Genomic DNA, 21,527 nt, shown 5'->3' on the forward strand with positions numbered 1-21,527 from the left:
CACATGGATGCTAGCTTTTTTTATTCTCTGCCAAATTCCTTCCCACTCCTCTATTTGCTTTTGAGTCCTCCTATTGACAAATTAAAACGCTAGCTGCTAGCGTTTTATCATAGCTCCACAATTTACGGAAAGCAAATCTATTGTTTGTATGCTATAGTATCACTGTATCAGTGTTGCGTCATGCGCGTACTATGGGCAGAAGTACTGCGCGTTTGTGCCATGCGTCAGGCTATTTATTAGGTTTTACTTTTTAGGTTCTAAAAGTACTTTTTAGGTTCTAAAAGTACTTTTTAGGTTATAATTTTCTTGTATAGTTCCTAACTCTTGTAGAAAACTCTTCATCCACAAGAGTTCTTTGCAAGCTTTTGTCACAACAATATATTCGGCTTCTGTTGTTGATCAACACATTTTTGTAACCTCTATTGCCATGATATAACTTCCCCTGCAAAAGTCATCATTTAACTTGATATTGACTTTTGCAAAAAGTCATCATGTAATCAGATACCGACTTTCGCGAATCGATATCATTAGCCATATTTGCATCTGTGTAAAGGGTCTCCTAGACCAAAGCATATGCACATTTTTGACGTGTCACGTATATACCTTAGTATCCATTTGAAAGCTTCTTGGTGTTCTTTTTTTGGAATAGAGAGAAATCTACTAACAACACCTATTGAATAGGCCTTGTACAAACCATAGCATATATCAAACTACCAACGAACTGCAGATGCATAAGGAACTTTATCCATCTCTTCTTTTTCTTTATCACTTGTAGAATATTGTTGATGACCAAAGTATTGTCCATGCAAAAGCTTGATGTATGTCGAGGGGAAGCGGGTTTATCAAAAATCTTATAATAAGTCGAAAGGGGGAGATATGTTGGTAATTCCTCCTTATTTGGAGAATATGTAATTAATAAAGAATAAGAGAAATAAAAGGAGAGAAGTGAGAAATCAAGAAACATTTATAGGCAAATTATATTGCGATAATTTGCATCATTAGTTTCTTAGTAATAGGCTGATTATAAATATGTAATCAGATTGATAGTTAATTTATTCAAAAATTGTAACATTGTAAGATAGTTTATACATATAGAGAAACATTACATTTTGAGATATACCATTGAATATTAGTTTATTTTTTATAAACACTTTGTGATTTGTTTTATTATATCATAGAGATAATTGTTAGCCTATTTTGTTTATATATGAAAGGGAAAACGAATATGATTTCCGTTGCAAGATTATTTGTGATCTTTTCCAACACGTTGTTTATGAGAAGCAATTGCATTGATGATCGACTAATAAAAAAAAGAATTCAAGAAGGATAATGAATTGCTACTTCTAAGAAATTAGGGGACAATTGAGTGAGTATAGTTGTTTTACTATTTCGTAATTTAAATTTGAAATTACCTGTAATTATACATAACATCAACTTTAATTAAGGAGTAATGGAGTTGTTCTGACATGAACGGATGAAGCCGCGACAGAACCTAGTGTTGAAGAACCTCAACACCTGGCTCGTCTTTATTGGCCTGTAATAGCAGTATAGAAACATTTGATACATATTGAATCCTGTTTGTGTCAAATAACAATCGAATGCCTAAATGAAGCTCTTTTGATTTTTCCATAATAGAAGTCTAATTTTCATTATGTTTGAAAAATGTTTCTAGCACCGTGTATGATGTGAGCCTTGTGGACAAGACCTGGCCTATGGATTCCTTTGATGTAGTTGGTGGCAACTTTTCGAGATCGTGGGATAGCCTTGACGCGTGAGTATTGATTTAGTAACATTCTCTTGTTTTATGCTAGATGCTAAGTTACGAATGTGCTCATTTTGTCGAGCTATTTTTTTTTTTGTTTCTCATAGTGGAGCTGTCGTTTCTCATTATGTTGAGTTGGAGCCAAGAGTGAAAGGTCTATTTCAGGGCTCCCCAGCCGTGATCACGTTCCACATCCCCAACAAGGTTGAACATGTGGTAGGCACTTCTTGGAAATAATAGGTTCGCTGAATTTTTGTCCTCATTGCCAATCTCTGGAGCTGATTAATCTAATCATGTCCAGGTTGCATACTCTACCCCCATGTTTCTGTTGAACATGCTTGGAGAAACTATACCAGATAACAAGCTTGACGCAACAATCTTTTTTTCAATATCTTAGTCTTATTAGACTATTTGGGACTGTAATTGTTTGCCTTCCATATTGGTTAAGGTTTGTTGTTTGTATATAATTATATTATGATTAAATGGGCTTTGAGTAACTAATGTTTCCATGTTTTGTTGAATCATTTCCTGGTGATTTTTGGATGGCGGAAACCAACTTTCTCATGCAAAGTTTAGTTTCATGGTTTACTGTTTTTAGTACTCTATGCAATCTCTTCAAGAGGGATGTTTATGGTCATAAATTTTTGGATGTATTCTAGAGCTTTAGCCTCTAAGTATTATTTTGTGAGCCTCTGTTTGCATATCTATGTACAAATATCTAATTATTGCTTCTGAGAGTGTAAGGGGTTGGGGACAAACTGTCATCAAGTAATTACAGTATCTGTTCTTACTGGAGAAATAGCAAATTAAGTAGTTGTCATCCACTTTTGTTGTTTCAGTAGCCATGACGTATATACAAATATAAAGGTTAAATAAGATGATAGCCATGTTCATATGGCATTTTTCAGTACTTATTTGGCTATTTTTGTGTGGTCTTGAACATATTTTGGTATGATTTTGTACTCTTTCTCATCAATTGGTATTTGAGTTCTTTATTTTCTTTTATGTTGATCAGAGGGTCCAATTGTAATAATGTGCTATTGAAGAAAATGCCAAGTCAACAAAGTGCATTTAAGTGGCAAGGAAACAAAAATGGGAAGAATTTGTTAATCAATTGAGGAAGCATCCAAGGAAAGAAGGAGAAATTTGTACCGGCAGCCTCCGCGGTCGCGGGGCTAGGGACCGCGGTCGCGGCGAATTTTGGAGGAAAATCACAAGAATTCGCTGTGAGCTACTCCGCGACTTCACCGCGGTCGCGGACCACCTCCGCGGGCGCGGACCTATTCTCCGCGGTCGCGGACCCCTGTAGTAAGGAAACGACGCTTCGTTTCCTCTGTTTTGCGGATTAAAACATTAGTTAGTTTTTGGTGTTGTTATTCAGTTTTTATCATCTGTTTTTTTTAGAGAGAACAATTGAAAGAAAAAATAGTAGTGATTATTTTGGATTATGAGGAACTAATTTCCTAACTTGGTAAATCAATTGGAGCAACCTCTTCATCCATTTTGTGAGTTCAATCTTTTCCTTTTATTTGCTTGAATGTTTGATGATTCTTCTATTCTTTATGCTAGATTGTTTTGTACTTTGAGTTAATCTGATCATTTAACTTGTGGTTTCTTTACAATCTTTGCTATCTAGATAATTGTCTGCTTTGAGATTATCTAGAATTGGTAGTTTTGTGCTCAATTGTCACATGCTTTTGGATAGTTGTGCACAAGAAGAATCATCTCATAAACTTGTGTTTGACCGCTTGTGTGAATGCAAGTTTATCCTATTGACATCTCCTTAGTTGTTTTTAATTTTTAATTGAATCTAGAACGCTTGGACTAGGTTGTTAAACCGTTAAGGATTGGATTAGAGCGCTCGCTTAATCTTACCACTAAGTTAGAGGAGATTGAATCTGTTGATTCGCAATAGGTCATTCAAGTAATTATAGGAATTGAGTTGTTCTATGATCAAAGTTTGAATTGGTTGTTAAGATTGATTGCCAAGTATTTGTCTATTATTGATTACCGTTTGCTTAGTCTTTCTTAGTTATATTTTAAGTGAAACCCCCCCCATTGTTACCACAACACACGTTTAACCTTGCCAAACCCTTCTTCTCCGTGGATTCGAACCTTACTTCCTTATTCTACGTTTGTGTAGGGTAGTATTGATTTATTTGCGCGTTAGCCGATACGACTTAGGCCTCGCCAAATTTGGCGCCGTTGCCGGGGAAGGCAACGTGTTTGGGTTGTTTATTTGTGTGTTTGTTTCTGATTTTTGGTGTGTGAACCTTTCATATGGTTCACACCCGTTCTACTAATCAAGGAGCTTTGTTTTTTGATTCAGAGATCGAAAGGACGCTTTATCGGTTGCGAAAGGAAATTCGGGATCACTTCCGTGAGTTGCCTTATTATCTTGGTACTGAGGAAGAAGAGATGCCGCCTAGAGCTGATCCGACATTGAGGGAGCTTTCTGCTCCTAATCTGGACCAGGCACCATTGGCCATTCAATATCCAGAGTTTGGGGAGAATGTTACTTTTGAGCTGAAGTCGGGTCTTGTTCATTTACTGCCAAGCTTCCATGGTTTAAATGGGGAGGATCCAATCAAACATCTTGCGGAATTCCATGCTGTTTGTACTAGTATGCAGCCAAGGGGTGTTACGGAGGATCAAATCAAACTTAGGCCTTTCCTTTTTCATTGAAGGATAAGGCTAACAATTGGTTATATCATCTGAGCCCCAACAGTATCAACACATGGAGGGGGATGAAGCAACTTTCTTGGAGAAGTTCTTTCCTTCAAGCAAGTTGAATGAGCTTAAGAGGGCCATTAGCAACATTGAGCAAGGTTATGATGAACTTCTTTATGATTACTTAGAGAGGTTTAAGAGGCTCGTTGCTTGTTGTCCTTACCATGGTTTTGCCAAGAAGGATCTTGTGTTGTACTTAGTTGCTGGGCTCCTTCCAGATGAGAGAAGGATGGTGAATGCTGCTTGTGGGGGTAACATTGATAACAAGACCCCACAACAAGCCATGGAGCTCATAGGTGAGTTTGCTGAGAGTTCTCGCACCTATTCTAAGAGGAATGCTACCCGGGGTGTTAAAGCTGCAAGTTCTGATTCATCTTTGGAGTCGGAGGTTTCCGACCTTAAGAATATGTTCCGGCAATTTATGATAAGTAACAAACCTCAACAAGTGAAAGCTTGTGGAATTTGTTCCAATACCGGTCATCCTACCGATGCTTGCCCAACCTTGCAAGAAGACACTCAAGAGGTGAATGCTTTGGGATATCAAGGAATAGAAAGTATGATCCCTATTCAAATTCATACAATCCCGGGTGGAGAGATCATCCGGCTTTCAGTTACAAGCAAGGGAATCAAAATTTTCAAGGGAACCAAAATTTTCAACAAGGAAATCGACCTCCTCCATTCAAGCAACCATATCAACCTCAAGGGCAATCATCTAGCTCTAACTCAATGTCCACAGAGGATATGATCAAAGCTTTGACTAAGAATGTGACTACCATGCAGTCTAATATGGAGCAATTTCAACAAGAGACAAGTCAAGCATTTACAACTTGGAAACACAAGTGGGCCAAATGTCTAGTGTCATGAATAGGCTTGAGGCCCAAAATTCTGGAAAATTGCCATCTCAAACCGAGGTGAACCCCAAGAAGAATGTGAGTGCTGTGACATTAAGGAGTGGTAAGGAGCTTCTTGATCATGCATCCGAAAAGAGCAAGGTTGTGGAAGAGAAGACAAGAGTTGAAGATGAGGAGGTGGAGGTTCTTACTCCTTCCAAAGAGGTGGAAAAAGTGGTGAGTCCTAGCTCTCACCAAGAGGTAAAATCTTTCCCGGAATACAAACCGCACCCCCTTTTCCCGATGCACTTAAGGACAATCGTAAGCTTGATTTATCTAAGGATATTTATGAAACATTTAGCCAATGTAATGTGAATATTCCTTTGTTGCAATTGATTAAGACTGTGCCTTTGTATGCTAAGTGGTTAAAGAGATGTGTTCAATTAAGAGGAAAAGTAATGTTAAAGGAAAACAAACGGTTAAGGTTAGTGAACATGTGTCCGCTGTTTTTCAAAAGAGAATGCCAAAGAAATGCGATGATCCGGGCATGTTCACTATTCCTATAACTCTTGGTGATACTAAGATTGATAGGGCCATGTTAGATTTAGGAGCCTCCATCAATGTGCTTCCTTATTCTTTGTATGAGTCTTTGACACTTGGTGATTTGCTTCCTACCAATGTTGTTATCCAACTTGCGGATAGATCCACTTCCATTCCTAGAGGTGTAGTTGAAGATGTTCTTGTGGTAGTTGATAAGTTGACTTTTCCTGCTGATTTTTATGTGATTGATATGGAGCATGATAAGCATTCGGCCCCTATTCTTTTAGGAAGGCCGTTCTTGAAAACGGCTAAGACCAAGATTGATTGTGACACTGGTTCTTTGGCCATGCAGTTTGATGGTCAAATCATTGAGTTTAATATGTATGATGCCATGAGGTACCCTAACATTGAGGATCACTCTCTCTGTGCCATTGATGTGTTTGAGCCATGTGTTCAAGGTGTGTTCGATGTCTTACGTGATGATGATTTGCAAAGTGTTTTGGACTTTAGTTTGAATGCTGATTCTTTGGAGTTTTGTTTGCCAGATAATGTGCTTAAAATTGTTGTTGAATTGAATGAGCTTTCCAAACTTCCTTTGAATCCTTCAAACTATAAGCCCATGCCACTTACTGTGCCTAGCACAAGACCGCTTCCTTTTATTGTGCAGGCCCCCGATGTTGAGCTAAAAACTCTACCGGAGCATTTGAAATATGTCTTCTTAGGTGAGAAAGAGACCTCGCCAGTTATCATTTCCAACAAGTTGACCTTGGAACAAGAGAGCAAGTTGGTGGAGGTGCTTAAGGAGCATTCGACAGCGATTGGGTGGTCAATTGCCGACATCCATGGCATTAGCCCATCCACATGTATGCATAGGATCTTGTTGGAAGATGAAGCTAAGCCGGTGAGCAACCTCAAAGGCGTTTGAACCCCCCATGATGGAGGTGGTAAAGAAGGAGGTAATAAAGTTGTGTCAAATGGGTATTATTTACCCCATCCCGATAGTAAATGGGTAAGTCCTACGCAAGTGGTGCCAAAGAAAGGTGGTGTCACAGTGATCCTAATGCAAATGGCGAAATGGTACCACCCGAACTCAAACCGGGTGGAGGGTATGTATTGATTATCGCCGTTTGAATTGGTAACTAGAAATGATCATTTTCCCCTTCCTTTTATTGACCAAATGCTTGAGCGACTTGCAGGGAGGGCTTTCTATTGTTTCCTTGATGGGTACTCAGGCTATTTTCAAGTGCCCATTGCTCCAGAGGACCAGGAAAAGACAACATTTACATGTCCCTTTGGCACTTTTGCGTATCGGCGCATGCCTTTTGGACTTTGTAATGCCCCTGCCACCTTTCAAAGGTGTATGGTAAGTATTTTCTCTGACTTTGTGGGGAGTTTCTAGAGGTTTTCATGGATGATTTCACCGTTCATGGTGACTCTTTTGACCAATGCTTGTACCATTTGTCCCTTGTCTTGAAACGTTGTATTGAGTCTCATCTTGTGTTGAATTCTGAGAAATGTCATTTCATGGTTGAGCAAGGCATAGTGTTGGGGCATGTTGTTTCATCTAGGGGGATAGAGGTAGATAAAGCAAAGATCGATGTGATTCAATCCCTTCCCTACCCCACTAGTGTACGTGAAATTAGGTCTTTCCTTGGTCATGCCGGTTTTTACCGGCGGTTTATAAAAGATTTTTCTAAGGTGTCCTCTCCTTTGTGCAAGTTGTTGCAAAAGGATGTTGATTTTGTGTTTGATGATGCTTGTAAGAAGGCCTTTGACTCTTTAAAAGAGAAGCTTACTTCTGCCCCTGTCATTCAAGCCCCCATTTGGTCCTCCCTTTTGAGATAATGTGTGATGCAAGTGATTATGCCGTGGGGGCTGTTTTGGGTCAAAAGAGTGGTAGAGCGTCTCATGTAATACATTATGCATCTATGACATTGAATGGGGCCCAAAGAAACTATACCACCACGGAAAAAAAATGTTAGCTGTTGTTTTTGCATTGAAAAATTTCGGTCCTACTTGCTTGGGACCAAGGTCATTGTTGTACACCGACCACGCAGCTATTAGATACTTGATGGCAAAGAAAGAAGCCAAACCCCGCCTCATACGGTGGGTTTTGCTCTTAGTGAATTTGAGGTGGAAATTAAAGACAAGAAAGGAGTTGAAAATCTTGTGGCTGATCATTTGAGCCGTCTTGTCCATGATGAGGACAAACCCCACTCTCAAGAGGCTATTCTTGGAGAGTTTCCGGATGAAACCTTGTTTTCTATCCGTGATGTCCGTCCTTGGTTTGCTAACATTGTGAATTTTCTTGTTTCTCATGAGTTTCCCCCCAGGTTTACTAAGTGCAAAAGGATAAGCTACGAAGTGATGCAAGATACTATGTTGGGAGATCCATACCTTTGGAGACATTGTGCCGATCAAATTGTCCGGAGATGCATTCCGGAAAGTGAGGTAGCCTCTATTCTTGATTTTGTCATTCTCATGCATGTGGTGGGCATTTTGGGGCCAAGAGAACGGCGAAAGGTACTTGATTGTGGATTCTTTTGGCCAAGCCTTTTTCGTGATGCCTATTTTTTGTAAAGTTTGTGACAAGTTCAAAGAGTTGGGAATATCTCCCAACGGAATGAAATGCCCCAAAATTCTCTTCTCTATTGTGAAATCTTCGATGTGTGGGGCATTGATTTCATGGGCCCATTTCCCAACTCTAGTGGAAATCTATATATTCTCCTTGCGGTGGACTACGTTTCCAAGTGGGTGGAAGCGAAGGCCACCAAGACTAACGATGCTAAAGTTGTGGCAGGTTTTGTGAAGTCACAAATTTTTTCTCGGTTTGGTTACCCCGTGCTATGATTAGTGATCAAGGCACTCATTTTTGCAATCGGACCATTGAAGCTTTGATGAGGAAGTATGGAGTTACTCACAAGGTTTCAACACCCTACCATCCTCAAACAAATGGTCAAGCCGAGGTGTCTAATAGGGAAGTTAATCTATTTGGAAAAGACCGTGAATCCACCCGCAAGGATTGGAGTTCCCGTCTTGAAGATGCATTGTGGGCTTATCGGACTGCCTACAAGACCCCTATTGGCATGTCTCCATATCGGTTGGTTTTCGGTAAAGCGTGTCATTTGCCTGTGGAGTTAGAGCATAGAGCTTATTGGGCAATCAAGCAATTGAATATGCGCTTTGATGGAGCCGGAGACCATAGGAAGCTTCAGTTGCAAGAGTTGGAGGAAATCCGCCGAGAGTCCTATGAGAATGCAGCCATCTACAAGGAGAAGACAAAAGCTTGGCATGACAAAATGATTATGCGGAAAGAATTCAAGGTGGGTGACAAGGTACTTGTAACAGCCCGCTCTTCCGAGCTGCTAGCGAAACACACTTAATAACCATAAACCAATTAACTCTCAAATAAATTACTTCGCAGCGGAAAAATATCCTTAATTACACCAATAATTGAACTAAAATTCCCAAACATTATACAACAAAGTATCAATAACTATTCTCAAACCAACTATCTAAAATACAAGCTTAATCCTTAAGCCACTATGACACCTTGATCTTGCTCCACTTCGAAATCCGAGCTCTGAATATCAAACCTGCAAATTCAGGGAGAAAATACAAACAAACACAATTCCAAAATGAGTGGAAAACTCGTAACCTTTACTTCAGCCCGTTATAAACATTTTACTTCTCAAATCATTTTCATCTTATTACAACGCTGGCATAGCTCACTCTCTTAAACAAGTCAGTGGCAAGTACAGGCTTTGGACAAAAGACAAACGCTGCCTCCAAGGTTCGTTATGGAGCCCAGCAATACTACCCCCAAGGTTCGTTATGGAGCGTAGCCGACCGTATCAGGTCAAAAGAGTAACCGTCCTCCACCCATACCTTGCCCACTTTCTATTTTCAATTCATAAACTAAGCCAGCAAAACAATTGCGTATTCATATTCATCGAATAACATTTCCAGAATCAACTCATAACATCACATTCATAACTATGGCCATAGTACGAACTTAAGTATCAAAAACAGAATAAAGATCCACACACACATGGGCATGAGTAAATGATTTTACTGAACATAAAAGTTACCTAAATCGCAATCCATTTCCAACAACACCTTCAATAATCTTCATCTCCAAATGATTCAATTCCACAATCATTCTCCAACAATTTACCTCATAACAATAACGATAATATATAACTATTCTCAAACTAATCTCAACTACCAACTAAAACCATAACCAATTCTAATCAAGAAATTATTAACCTTCAGCATCCTCATTCCATAATCCTCAAATCATAATTCTAAAATTGTAGATTTGAACTAACTAAACTTAACTCTTGCGAAACTAATTCAACAACATCTCTTCTTTTATAAACCAACACAACTACAACACAAACAACAGTACGAAACCACAATTACAACAACTCCACCACCAACAACAACCAATAACAATTACAACGACAACGCAGCAACAATAACAACAAACGACAGCAACCACAAGAACAGAAGAGCAACAACCTATAACAACTACAATAATTTAATAAAGCACCACAACATCAACCAGAACAACGACACTAAAACAGGACAACAACAAGAACAACACTACAACAACACAAACAACATCAACCACCACACAATTAAACTAAAACCCCATAATTAAACTCTTAACCATAGTCTAAATATAAATTGGGTTTACTAATCCAGAATTCTAAAATTAAAAAGAAAGAGGTAAATTACCTCTGCTCTACTAGGAGCAGCGAAGAACAGGGACAGAGGGGTTTCAAGGTTTCGGTACCTGACGGTGGAGCACCGACGAGGACGACAACAACGCTACGGCGAGGCTCCCACGCAGGTGCAGTGAGGTTACTCGAGTCAGGCGGAGGTGGCGTTGGTCGAACAGCAGCGCAGGCGACACCCACGAACAACAATAACATCGACGAAACAGAGGAGAAGAGAGAAAACACAACGGGGAAAAGAGAGCGCGGGTCCGGCGAGGCAGGGGATCCGACGAAAAGCCAAGTGAACAGAGGAGAGAGAAAAATCGCAGGCTGAGGGTTTGGGGTTTCGGGATTTTTTTCACGGGGGTTGGGGTTTTACGGGGAAGGAGAAATCAAATGAAATGGGTTTGGGTTTTGTTTAACTAAACTGACAAAATAACAAGGGGGGTGATTTGGTTTCATTAACGGGTAAACATAACAAAAGGGCTCGGTGGTTCGAGAAGGAAACCAACCTTGATTTTCCAATTTGCGAAATACCACTCAACTAAATGCACAAAATTCAAAATATAAAATAATATTAATAGTAATAACCTTATAAAATTAAACATATAAATATATTATAAACACGACAATGTAATTCACATTCCAACTCAAATAAGAATTTCCGAAACATAATTAACTTAATAAACATAATTATCTTTTAAATAAACACTCCTAAAAATAGGGCTATTACAGTACTTCTCTACCAATCTCGCTTGAGATTATTTCCGGGTAAGCTTCGATCCCGTTGGGATGGTCCTTTTGTAGTTGTTAAAGTCTACCCTCATGGTGCAGTTGATATTCGAAGTTTGAGTACGGATAGTGTTTTCAAAGTGAATGGCCAAAGGCTTAAGCCTTACTTTGAAATTGCGAAAGTGGAGGATGTAGAGTTTTTAGAACTCTATGTCCCTCATTATGAGTAAACTTTTTTTTGTGCTTGCATGACGTCGAGCTTTCGACTTTAAACTAAACGCTTCTCGGGAGGCAACTCGTGTTTTGTATATATTTTATTTGGAGATGAGCTGTTATGTTTTGTTTTGTGTGTTTTGTTTTTTGTAGGACAACCTTTGAAGCAAATCAAGAGAGCTGAAAGGGGTGGGTTTCATCACCACTCCCTTTGAAGAAAAAAAAAACACAAAAAAAGAAGAGAGGAATTGCCGAGAGCAGTTCCGCGGGCTAACCGCGGGCGCTGCAGCAGACCGCGGGCGCGACATCAAACCCCGCTGGCGCGGCCCGGGTTGCAAGTTAAAATCACAAAAAAGAGCCGCAAGCTATTCCGCGACCTGCCCGCGATCGCTGAACGCCTCCGCGGACGCGGACCTTTGCTCCGTGGTCGCGGACCATCGTATTTCCGCCAGGTACATTTTTTCTATTCGCCCTTTTCTCTTTCTTCCTCCTTCACTCAATTTCGACCCTCTCTCTCTCTCTCTCTCTCTCTCTCTTCTCACTTTCCCTCTCACAAAACCTCATCCCCTTTCATTTCTCTTCAATTCTTTCACTCAAATTACTCTCTTTCACTCATTCAATCCCTTTTCCTCACTCTCTCATCTCATTTCCCACTCAATCTCCTTCAAAAATCTCCACTTTTCTCATCTTTTTACAAAATCTTTTGGAAACCCTAAAATTTGGGGTTTTTGATTCTTGGAGTTCTTGGGCAATTAAAGGAGCAAGGAGCATTCTTGGGATATTGTTCTCACTTGGGTAGTTGGTCAACCACTTTATTGATTCTTCCATAAGGTAAAACTTCAATTCTTCACTCTCTTTTTGGAAGTTCCCTTCATTTTTCGTTGTGGTTGATTGATTATTGAGATTGTGGAGGATTGTTGTGTTTTTAGAACTCTTTGTGGTTGTGTTGACATTGTTGAGAGTTGAATTTGTGAATTTTGGAGTGAATTGTTGGAGGTTTGATTTGAGAATTGAGGGTGGAATTGTTGTTTGACTTACTTGGGTTGTCTTGGTGAGATTTGTGGTTGTTTTGCAATGGTAAGAAAGCATGGTCGTACCCAAGGTTCCAATGAGCCTGAGGCTCATGAGGAACCTGCTGCTAGTGAGGTGATGATTGACACTATGGGGTTGACTGAACTCAATAGGGAGCAAAAGGTGACTTGGAGAAATCTTTGTCGATCCAACGAGTGGTCCAGTGTACCAAGTTTATTGACACTACTTTCTTGGCTCAGTTGGGCTTTTAGATGGATTTAGAGAGATGATGGGTAGAGCTGGATTATTGGGCATGCTTAGATTATACACCTCGCACTTATAAGAGGTGTGTTTATGAATTTTTATCCACTCTCACCTTGGTGAAGCATAGGGGAGAAACCCGTATTCGGTTTAGGATGCATGACCGAGTGCGTGATATTTCTATGAGCCAAGTTAGAGAGGCTTTTGGTTGGGTCGCTCCCTCCAGCGACAACCCTTTTGTCCCCATGGGTTTCCGTCTGAGGAGGTTGGTGTCTTTTGGTATCGCATTTCTGGATTACCCCTTAGCAGTGGTGGTGAGAAGATTAGTAGTATCCGTCACCCTGGTCTACGCATGGCTGCTTACTTCCTAGGCATGACTATCTTCTGCAAGGGTGAGACGGGGAAATTGAACCAATTAGAGATGTGCTATCTTCGTTCCTTGCTTCCTGGTAGTGTTGGTATACCGGATTGGGCCGACCTTTGGCTCAAGTCTTGCATTGATGTGCGAACCAAATTGGGTGGTCACCTAAGCATGGGAGGTATGATTACACATTTGATTACACGGTTGGGATATCCTCCTAATAATGCTTGTGACCTGGTGGCTGATAAGTTTCTCTTGTTTAATGGCCGCACATTGTTGAAAATGAACATGTTGAAGAGCTCTGATGGTCCCCCATTTCAGATACACTGTGGTGATGGTTTTATCTTCCTTCCTTGGGCGAATTTTCCTTTTGGCCCCACGGTGGCCGATTTCTTTATTAGGCCCGAGGTAGGCGGTGGGATTTTGGATGATATGGATGAGGATGAGGAAGGTGATGGGGATTATGATATGGAGATGGAGCAAGGAGAAGGAAATAGGCTTTCCTCTATCGAGGAACAGTTGCAGGCTCTTACTCTCCAGGGTAATGCTACCATGGGCTACATGAGGCATTTAGATGCTTTCTTTCAGCAGCAGTATGGTGGTAGCTATGTTCCATATGGTGATTTCCCTGGAGGAGCATCTGGCTCCGGTGCTTCCGGTAGCGGTGGGCATTTATGGTGATCCCTAGAGGTTTGTTTCTCCCTTTTGCTTGATCTTTTGATTTTCTTACACATTGGGGACAATGTGTCCTTTAAGCATAGGGGAGAGGAGTTGTTGATGATGTGTTTATAATGTAAATATTTGTTTTCATTTCGTAAGTTCAAAGAAAGAAAAAAAAAGAAAAAAAAACAACAAAAAAATGAGAGATGAAAACCAAATAAAAAAAAATATGAGTGGCTAGGTGAAAACCCGGAAGGGCGCCTAGGCAAAAGGAGAGGACTCATGTCATTATTTTTCGGAGTGGTGGCATATGAAGGGTGTTTGAAGCGGCGTTTGGGTAGGTCACTCATTGTTGAAATAAGGAGGTTGTGGTTTAGATGGTGGTAGGTTAGAAACCTCTTGTTTTTCATCTTGGAGCCATAAGGGGAGTCGGAGGTTTCTTAAGAGGTAAGTCTTGGTTTGATGGTGTTATTCCGAACCAAGGCTTTGTTTTGAGGGAGTAGTGTGTGAGTTGAGCTTGGGGGATTAGGACATGTTAGCTCCCTTGCTCTTTGGTTTGTTGTGTAGTTAGCTTGGGTGTGTTGAGGTCATTTCCACCCCAAGTTAACTATCTTTGTGGATTTGGAGCGATAAGATGGCTAGAGTTTTGGTGCGTTGAGGTTACTTCCGCTCAAACTTTAGCTAGTTGCGATTCATCATTTATTCGCTTTTGATTGGAGTAGTGGTGTTAGGATTGGATTTTTGTGTGAATTTCTCCTGCTTTTCTTGATAGACCTTGGAGATAGAAAGGAGTTAGGATTTTACTCGAGGACGAGTAAAGGTCTAAGCATGGGGGAATTTGATATGCCATGTTCATATGGCATTTTTCAGTACTTATTTGGCTATTTTTGTGTGGTCTTGAACATATTTTGGTATGATTTTGTACTCTTTCTCATCAATTGGTATTTGAGTTCTTTATTTTCTTTTATGTTGATGAGAGGGTCCAATTGTAATAATGTGCTATTGAAGAAAATGCCAAGTCAACAAAGTGCATTTAAGTGGCAAGGAAATAAAAATGGGAAGAATTTGTTAATCAATTGAGGAAGCATCCAAGGAAAGAAGGAGAAATTTGTACCGGCAGCCTCCGCGGTCGCGGGGCTAGGGACCGCGGTCGCGGCGAATTTTGGAGGAAAATCACAAGAATTCGTCGTGAGCTACTCCGCGACTTCACCGCGGTCGCGGACCACCTCCGCGGGCGCGGACCTATTCTCCGCGGTCGCGGACCTATTCTCCACGGTCGCGGACCCCTGTAGTAAGGAAACGACGCTTCGTTTCCTCTGTTTTGCGGATTAAAACATTAGTTAGTTTTTGGTGTTGTTATTCAGTTTTTATCATCTGTTTTTTTTAGAGAGAACAATTGAAAGAAAAATAGTAGTGATTATTTTGGATTATGAGGAACTAATTTCCTAACTTGGTAAATCAATTGGAGCAACCTCTTCATCCATTTTGTGAGTTCAATCTTTTCCTTTTATTTGCTTGAATGTTTGATGATTCTTCGTATTCTTTATGCTAGATTGTTTTGTACTTTGAGTTAATCTGATCATTTAACTTGTGGTTTCTTTACAATCTTTGCTATCTAGATAATTGTCTGCTTTGAGATTATCTAGAATTGGTAGTTTTGTGCTCAATTGTCACATGCTTTTGGATAGTTGTGCACAAGAAGAATCATCTCATAAACTTGTGTTTGACCGCTTGTGTGAATGCAAGTTTATCCTATTGACATCTCCTTAGTTGTTTTTTAAATTTTTAATTGAATCTAGAATGCTTGGACTAGGTTGTTAAACCGTTAAAGATTGGATTAGAGCGCTCGCTTAATCTTACCACTAAGTTAGAGGAGATTGAATCTGTTGATTCGCAATAGGTCATTCAAGTAATTATAGGAATTGAGTTGTTCTATGATCAAAGTTTGAATTGGTTGTTAAGATTTATTGCCAAGTATTTGTCTATTATTGATTGTCGTTTGCTTAGTCTTTCTTAGTTATACTTTTAAGTGAAACCCCCCCCCATTGTTACCACAACACACGTTTAACCTTGCCAAACCCTTCTTCTCCGTGTATTCGAACCTTACTTCCTTATTCTACGTTTGTGTAGGGTAATATTGATTTATTTGCGCGTTAGCCGATACGACTTAGGCCTCGCCATAAGACGAATTTGTGATTTTGATTAGATAAAGGAAAATTTCTATATCTCGAATTTTCACCATTTGTATCTAAATTTTGTGGTGATTACTTAAAGCACTTGACAAAAAGAATTTTAGTGTATTTGAGATTTCTGATGATACTCAAAAGCTTTGCCACCCCCTCCCCCGAGATTATGATATAGTATGCCAGTATGCATGGCTTGCTTCAAGTATTTCTGTAGAAAGGATTTAAGAAGCAAAAAGCTATTGCTAAAACCAATACCCCAAAATTGTAAATTGCGGAATATTTTATGTAGTGTACATCTATTTAACCTTGTCATTCCATGTTAGAAAAAGTTTGTAACAACCCGGATCTATGACCAACCTAATTAACACCTAAATGCAGAGGAAAACCTAATCCGAGCTATTACCATTTTTTTCCAATAATCTACTTCTAAGCAAATACTTCCAATTTCAAGCCTTTTCGAAACTATTTCAAAATGCTTCGAAGGTAAATCGAACTTTCAAACTTAATCAAATGAATACTCTTTTCTTTTAAAAAGTAAAAAAAAAAATGTTGACTTTATCTAATAAAACCAAACCAAATAGTCTCGCCTTAACAATCCAAAATCCTATGATAACTTAATAGTAAAAAAAAAATGTTGACTTTATTTAATAAAATATGGTTCAAATTTTGGGGTTGTTACAAAGTTCCATAAGTTCGTGTATGTGAGACCCTGCCTTAATTATTTTCTGTCTTTTGGTTATAAGTGGGATTTGCATATTGATTTTGTGGAACGAATTAGACAGTTAGTGGTGATCGTAATATATTTTTTCCTTAATATTTTCTTATGCTCTATTTTACTTTGTGCAGAGACTTCTTGCTCGATTTGGTCCACAATTTTCAGCAGTTTCTCTTGTAGCCTTGTTCAGATATATAATGGCTACTCCATCAAAGTCGAATGCTGCCAACACAAACAAGAATAGGCGATGAAGCTGCAAGTCCAATGAGATACAAAACGACTAACTGTTTTCGGCTCTCTCACTAGGGGGAAAAAAAAAAGAAAGGGCTGCGCTGGAAGGGATGCGTATTCTTGATTACGCAGTCCTTCTTTATTGTAGGGCTGCGGTTTTAAATAAAACGCAGCCCTTCTCTACAGTAGGGCTGCGTTTTTTAGGCAAGCGCAACCCCTTACAGTTAGAAGGGATGCGTTTTTTAGACAAGCGCAGCCCTTTATGGGCTTTTTTATTTTATTTGAAAAGAAGCGCGCATTGGGCTTAAAATGTTAAGCGGGCTAGGGTTTATTTCTCACTCCCTCCTTCCTCCCTCTCCTCCTCTCTCACGTTAATGTTAAGCGGCACAATAATTCTCTCTCCTCTCTCACAATCTCATTCTCTCTCTCCTCTCTCACGTTAGAATTGATTCTCTCTCTCCTCTCTTCACTCATTCTCTCTCTTTCTCACCGTCCCTCCCTCACGCCATCAGATAGCCTTCCTCCTCTCCTAAATCTCAACAACGCCGCCTGACCATTGCGACGCCTAGCTCTATGTGCAGCAACATTGCGACGCCACCTCCTCCTCAAACCGTCGGTCGTCAAACTCCTTCTGAATATATGAAAGGAATTGCTACTGTCGCAACACTCGCTCGACGCAACAAATCCACCGACGGCTTCCTCCCTCGTTCGTTCGTTCAGATCTCCATCAACACTCGTTTTTTTAGTTTCTATTTTTCGTTTTTTTAGTTTCTGTTTTTTCATTTTTTTGTTTTTTAGTTTCTGTTTTTTTTTTTAGTTTATGTGTTCGGTTCTTCGTTTTTTTAGTTTCTGATTTTGGTTTTTTTTAGTTTATGTTTTTCATTTTTTTGTTTTTTAGAAAGTGAGAATGTCAATGTGAAAGCCAGCGTCTTACCAGATGGCACTGGAGTTCCAGAAAATTTTAGGTGTACTCGAGTGTGGGTTTGGGTTGATTGTGGTGAAATTGTTATTCGTCCTCCTACCATTGGTTAAGTTATATGTACAAATTAAACATATTTGTAATCTTTCGCTCAAGTTTAGCTACCAGCATGAAGCATCTATCGAATTCAATCATGTATTTCAATTATAACTAATAATTTAATGATGTTTAGAGCCTTCGATTTTAATAATTTTTTTTTTATTTTTTTGGGGTCCAAAAGGGCTGCAATTTTGAGCTAAAACCGCATTCCTTCTAAGTTAAAAGGGTTGCATTTTTGACAAAAACGCAACCCTTTTACACATGACGGGCTGCGTTTTTAGTCCAAAAAACGCAACCCTTTTACACATGACGGGCTGCGTTTTTTGTTAAAAACGCAACCCTTCCTTGTGAAGGGCTGCGGTTAACCGCAGCCCTTCCTTTAAAGTGAAGGGCTGCTATGGAAAGGACTGCTGTCAGAATACCAGCCCTAAGGGCCTTTTTTAGCGCAGCTCTTCCTTATTTTTCCACTAGTGTCTCCAGCTAGCATCTCCATTCTCCTCTTGTTAAGAATCCTTGAAGATAACAAGCACTAATCAGTCTAGCTCTGCGACTTGCTATTTTGTAATCAAAATCGAAGTTTCATTTTTGTATCTATTCCATATGTCCTCAAGATAGAATTTTTCTTTAACTTCTTCAGAGAGTTAGTTAAATCCAGAACTATCAAGGGCTGTTCTTATCTTGAAAGATGCCCCAGAGTTTGGTTGAATACATGCTCGAATGTTTTTGTTTGCATTTTACCTTGTCGTTTCCAAATGTTCTTTTTGAGGTTTCTTCGCATGATTTCAGTGGTTCGTTTGGTTGGCGGTAATATATTGGTGGTAATCGTAACTTTGTGAAATAAGACTCATGCCAATGTATATTGTGTTGTTTGGTAGTTCCCAAATCCTTTTTACTTCATTGAATACAATTATTATCCATTACCATTGTCAGATTTGGTATTAAGGAAATTTCTGAAGAAAATTACTATTTCATGATAAGGGTAAAAGGATAATGTTCCATCATCATGAGTTTGGTTTGAGACTTTGTTCGCAAAAATTGTATACTTTCTCCATTTTAAAATAATTCCATTTTAAAATCAATGAAACAATAGGAGAAGCACAATAATCAAGGAGAGGAGAAATTGAGAGGAATAATAAGATGGACCATGTATGCTAAATAAAGTAATGTTGTATTTATTTTGAAATTTTTGAAAATGATAAATTTGTACTTGTATTAGAATGAAGTAAATATGAACTAATTGCAAAATTTTATAGTAAATGATATATATATTGTCTAACTAGGCATTACTTAAACAAAAACATACTAGAAATACTAAAATATAAAGAAAGGTAGCCTATAAGAAAATTTTCTCCATAATCCTATTTTTTGTTTTCTTATGTCTTATTAAATCCATCCTTCTTTATCTTTATTTGGACATCGAAAATTACTCCCTTGTTTTCTTGTATCTTATAAAATCCATCCTTCTTTATCTTTATTTGGACATCGAAAATTACACCCTCCCCCTTTCCTTCTTGTTTCTTATTTCATCTTTCGTGTATCACTAAGTTTTTCGTTTACTTTTCATCAGCTCTCTAACTCTCTTGCCCTTACTCTCTTTCTCTCTTTACTTTGCCCTGAATAGTGTGGTCTAGATATTATAGCCATGTTAAATATAGGATACATGTTCGTACAAGTAGTAGTGAGAAGGGGATAAAAATCCAAAGCAATGGAAAAAATAACTTGATTATCATCATTATTATGTAGCTTAGTTAGTTACAAGCGTTTAGTCTTGGCCACTTAACGATGTCATGGGACCTGGCTAATTATATGGACATCTATATATTATAATATTTCGTATAAAAAATTCATAATTGATTTTTTTTATTTAAGTTTTCTTGGTTTTATTGACCTTTATTGTATTTTTTTATATGAAATGATCACATATATTGTTATGTGCCTCAATAGTTAAGCATTTATAATGTTAAAACTTGAGGGTCCAAGGTTTATTGAATGACTATTGAGCATACCACGTGGCACATAAACTTTCTTAGAAAGTTCTAATATATTGTATGGATGTAGATTTTAAGATTAGCATATAAATTTGGATTTTAGTTAAAAATAAAAGATGTGGTTTGATAGAAGAATGATGATACCATCTAAAGCATCATGGGATCAAAACTTTGATTGTTCCCACATGTTTTGATAATGGTTATAGATAAACCAGTTGTTAATTAAATGATCCTAATTTCAGGATTTTGTTGCGAAATTAAGATAGGCACAACCTTTAGATAGAGTTTCAACATATGTGAAAAGCACACCTATCCAACTGTAGTAATTTTACTCACGAAAATCTTAATACCCAATGATAAGTGGTAACTTATTTAGTAATTTTTTTCCGTTTTCTTAAAATATCACTTTCTCTCTCTTCCACCTCATTTATAGTCAACTTACAAATTTTTACATGACCAACCACTCCCGGTCGTAGCTCATTATTATTTTTGTGCCCATGGTCACATTCTCCTTTATTTTTTTACTGACGTATATCAATTTAATAACTAAAAGTCATGCGGTATCTATAATAGACATTACATTCAAATAATACAAGACTACTGAAACAAATAATTTCCTTCTTTCAAAATATTAAGATAGATAAATTTGAGATTGAACATTTTTGCATAACCTATTTGTACAAGTGTGGGAATAATTGTGTGTTAACCTGTTGTAGGTTAACCTGACATTCAATATATATAGTATTTATATTACAGACCTATGACTAGTAAAGTACCATTCTACCCTTTACAATATAATATTATCCCTTTACATATAATATTATCCAATACACCCCCTCAATCTTTACGGGGTGAAACAACGGATAGATTGGTGCGATGATTAGTAAATAAGTCAGTAGATAGGCCTTTAGTAAAAATGTCTGGAACCTGAGACTGAGTAGGAACATGTCGAACAATAAGACCTCCCTTGGCAACCATTTCTCGAACAAAGTGATAGTCAACATCGATATGTTTGCTACGATCATGATGAACTGGATTAGCAGTGAGATAAGTAGCAGAGACATTGTCGCAATAGACAATCACAGGACGACGGAGAAAATGGCCAATGTCAGTAAGAAGTTGCTTGAGCCAAATAGTTTCTGCAGTTGTGTAGGCAACTGCCCTGTATTCAGCTTCAGTGGAGGATTTGAAGAAAGTACGTTGCTTTTTAGAACGCCAGGAAATTAAATTCTTCCCAAGAAAAACAGCATATCCAGTAGTAGAACGTTGTGTGTCAGGACATCCTGCCCAATCTGCATCAGAATAGGCAATAACAACAGTAGGAGAATTGCTGCTATATAAATATAATCCATAATCCAGAGTGCCCTGCAGATATCTGAAAATTCTTTTCACAACATGAAGGTGAGTAGTACGAGGAGCATGCATAAACTGAGACACCATATTAACAGCATAAGCAATATCAGGACGAGTCATAGTTAAGTACTGCAATGCACCAACCATACTACGATAATCTGTGGGATCAGCAAGAAGTTCTCCATCAAGCAGAGACAATGTTACTCTAGAGA

The 21,527-nt window shown here is 38.7% G+C and overlaps 2 protein-coding genes across 2 annotated transcripts; both read left to right on the forward strand.

The window, feature by feature from the left end:
* Positions 1-1,474: 1,474 nt before the first annotated feature.
* LOC130591439 (uncharacterized) lies at positions 1,475-2,424 on the forward strand. The gene is made up of 4 exons (XM_057394760.1): positions 1,475-1,536; positions 1,673-1,771; positions 1,870-1,978; positions 2,064-2,424. Exons 1-4 carry the CDS (start codon positions 1,475-1,477, stop codon positions 2,157-2,159), a joined length of 366 nt encoding a protein of 121 aa, XP_057250743.1. The 3' UTR covers positions 2,160-2,424.
* A 2,916-nt stretch (positions 2,425-5,340) lies between these two features.
* On the forward strand, positions 5,341-6,787 carry LOC130591440 (uncharacterized). Its single transcript, XM_057394761.1, has 2 exons — positions 5,341-5,583; positions 5,771-6,787. The coding sequence occupies exons 1-2, from the start codon at positions 5,341-5,343 to the stop codon at positions 6,785-6,787; spliced, it is 1,260 nt and encodes a 419-aa protein (XP_057250744.1).
* Positions 6,788-21,527: the final 14,740 nt, after the last annotated feature.

The sequence above is a fragment of the Beta vulgaris genome, chromosome 5 (genome assembly GCF_026745355.1).
Source record: "Beta vulgaris subsp. vulgaris cultivar EL10 chromosome 5, EL10.2, whole genome shotgun sequence".
Classification (NCBI taxonomy): domain Eukaryota; kingdom Viridiplantae; phylum Streptophyta; class Magnoliopsida; order Caryophyllales; family Amaranthaceae; genus Beta; species Beta vulgaris.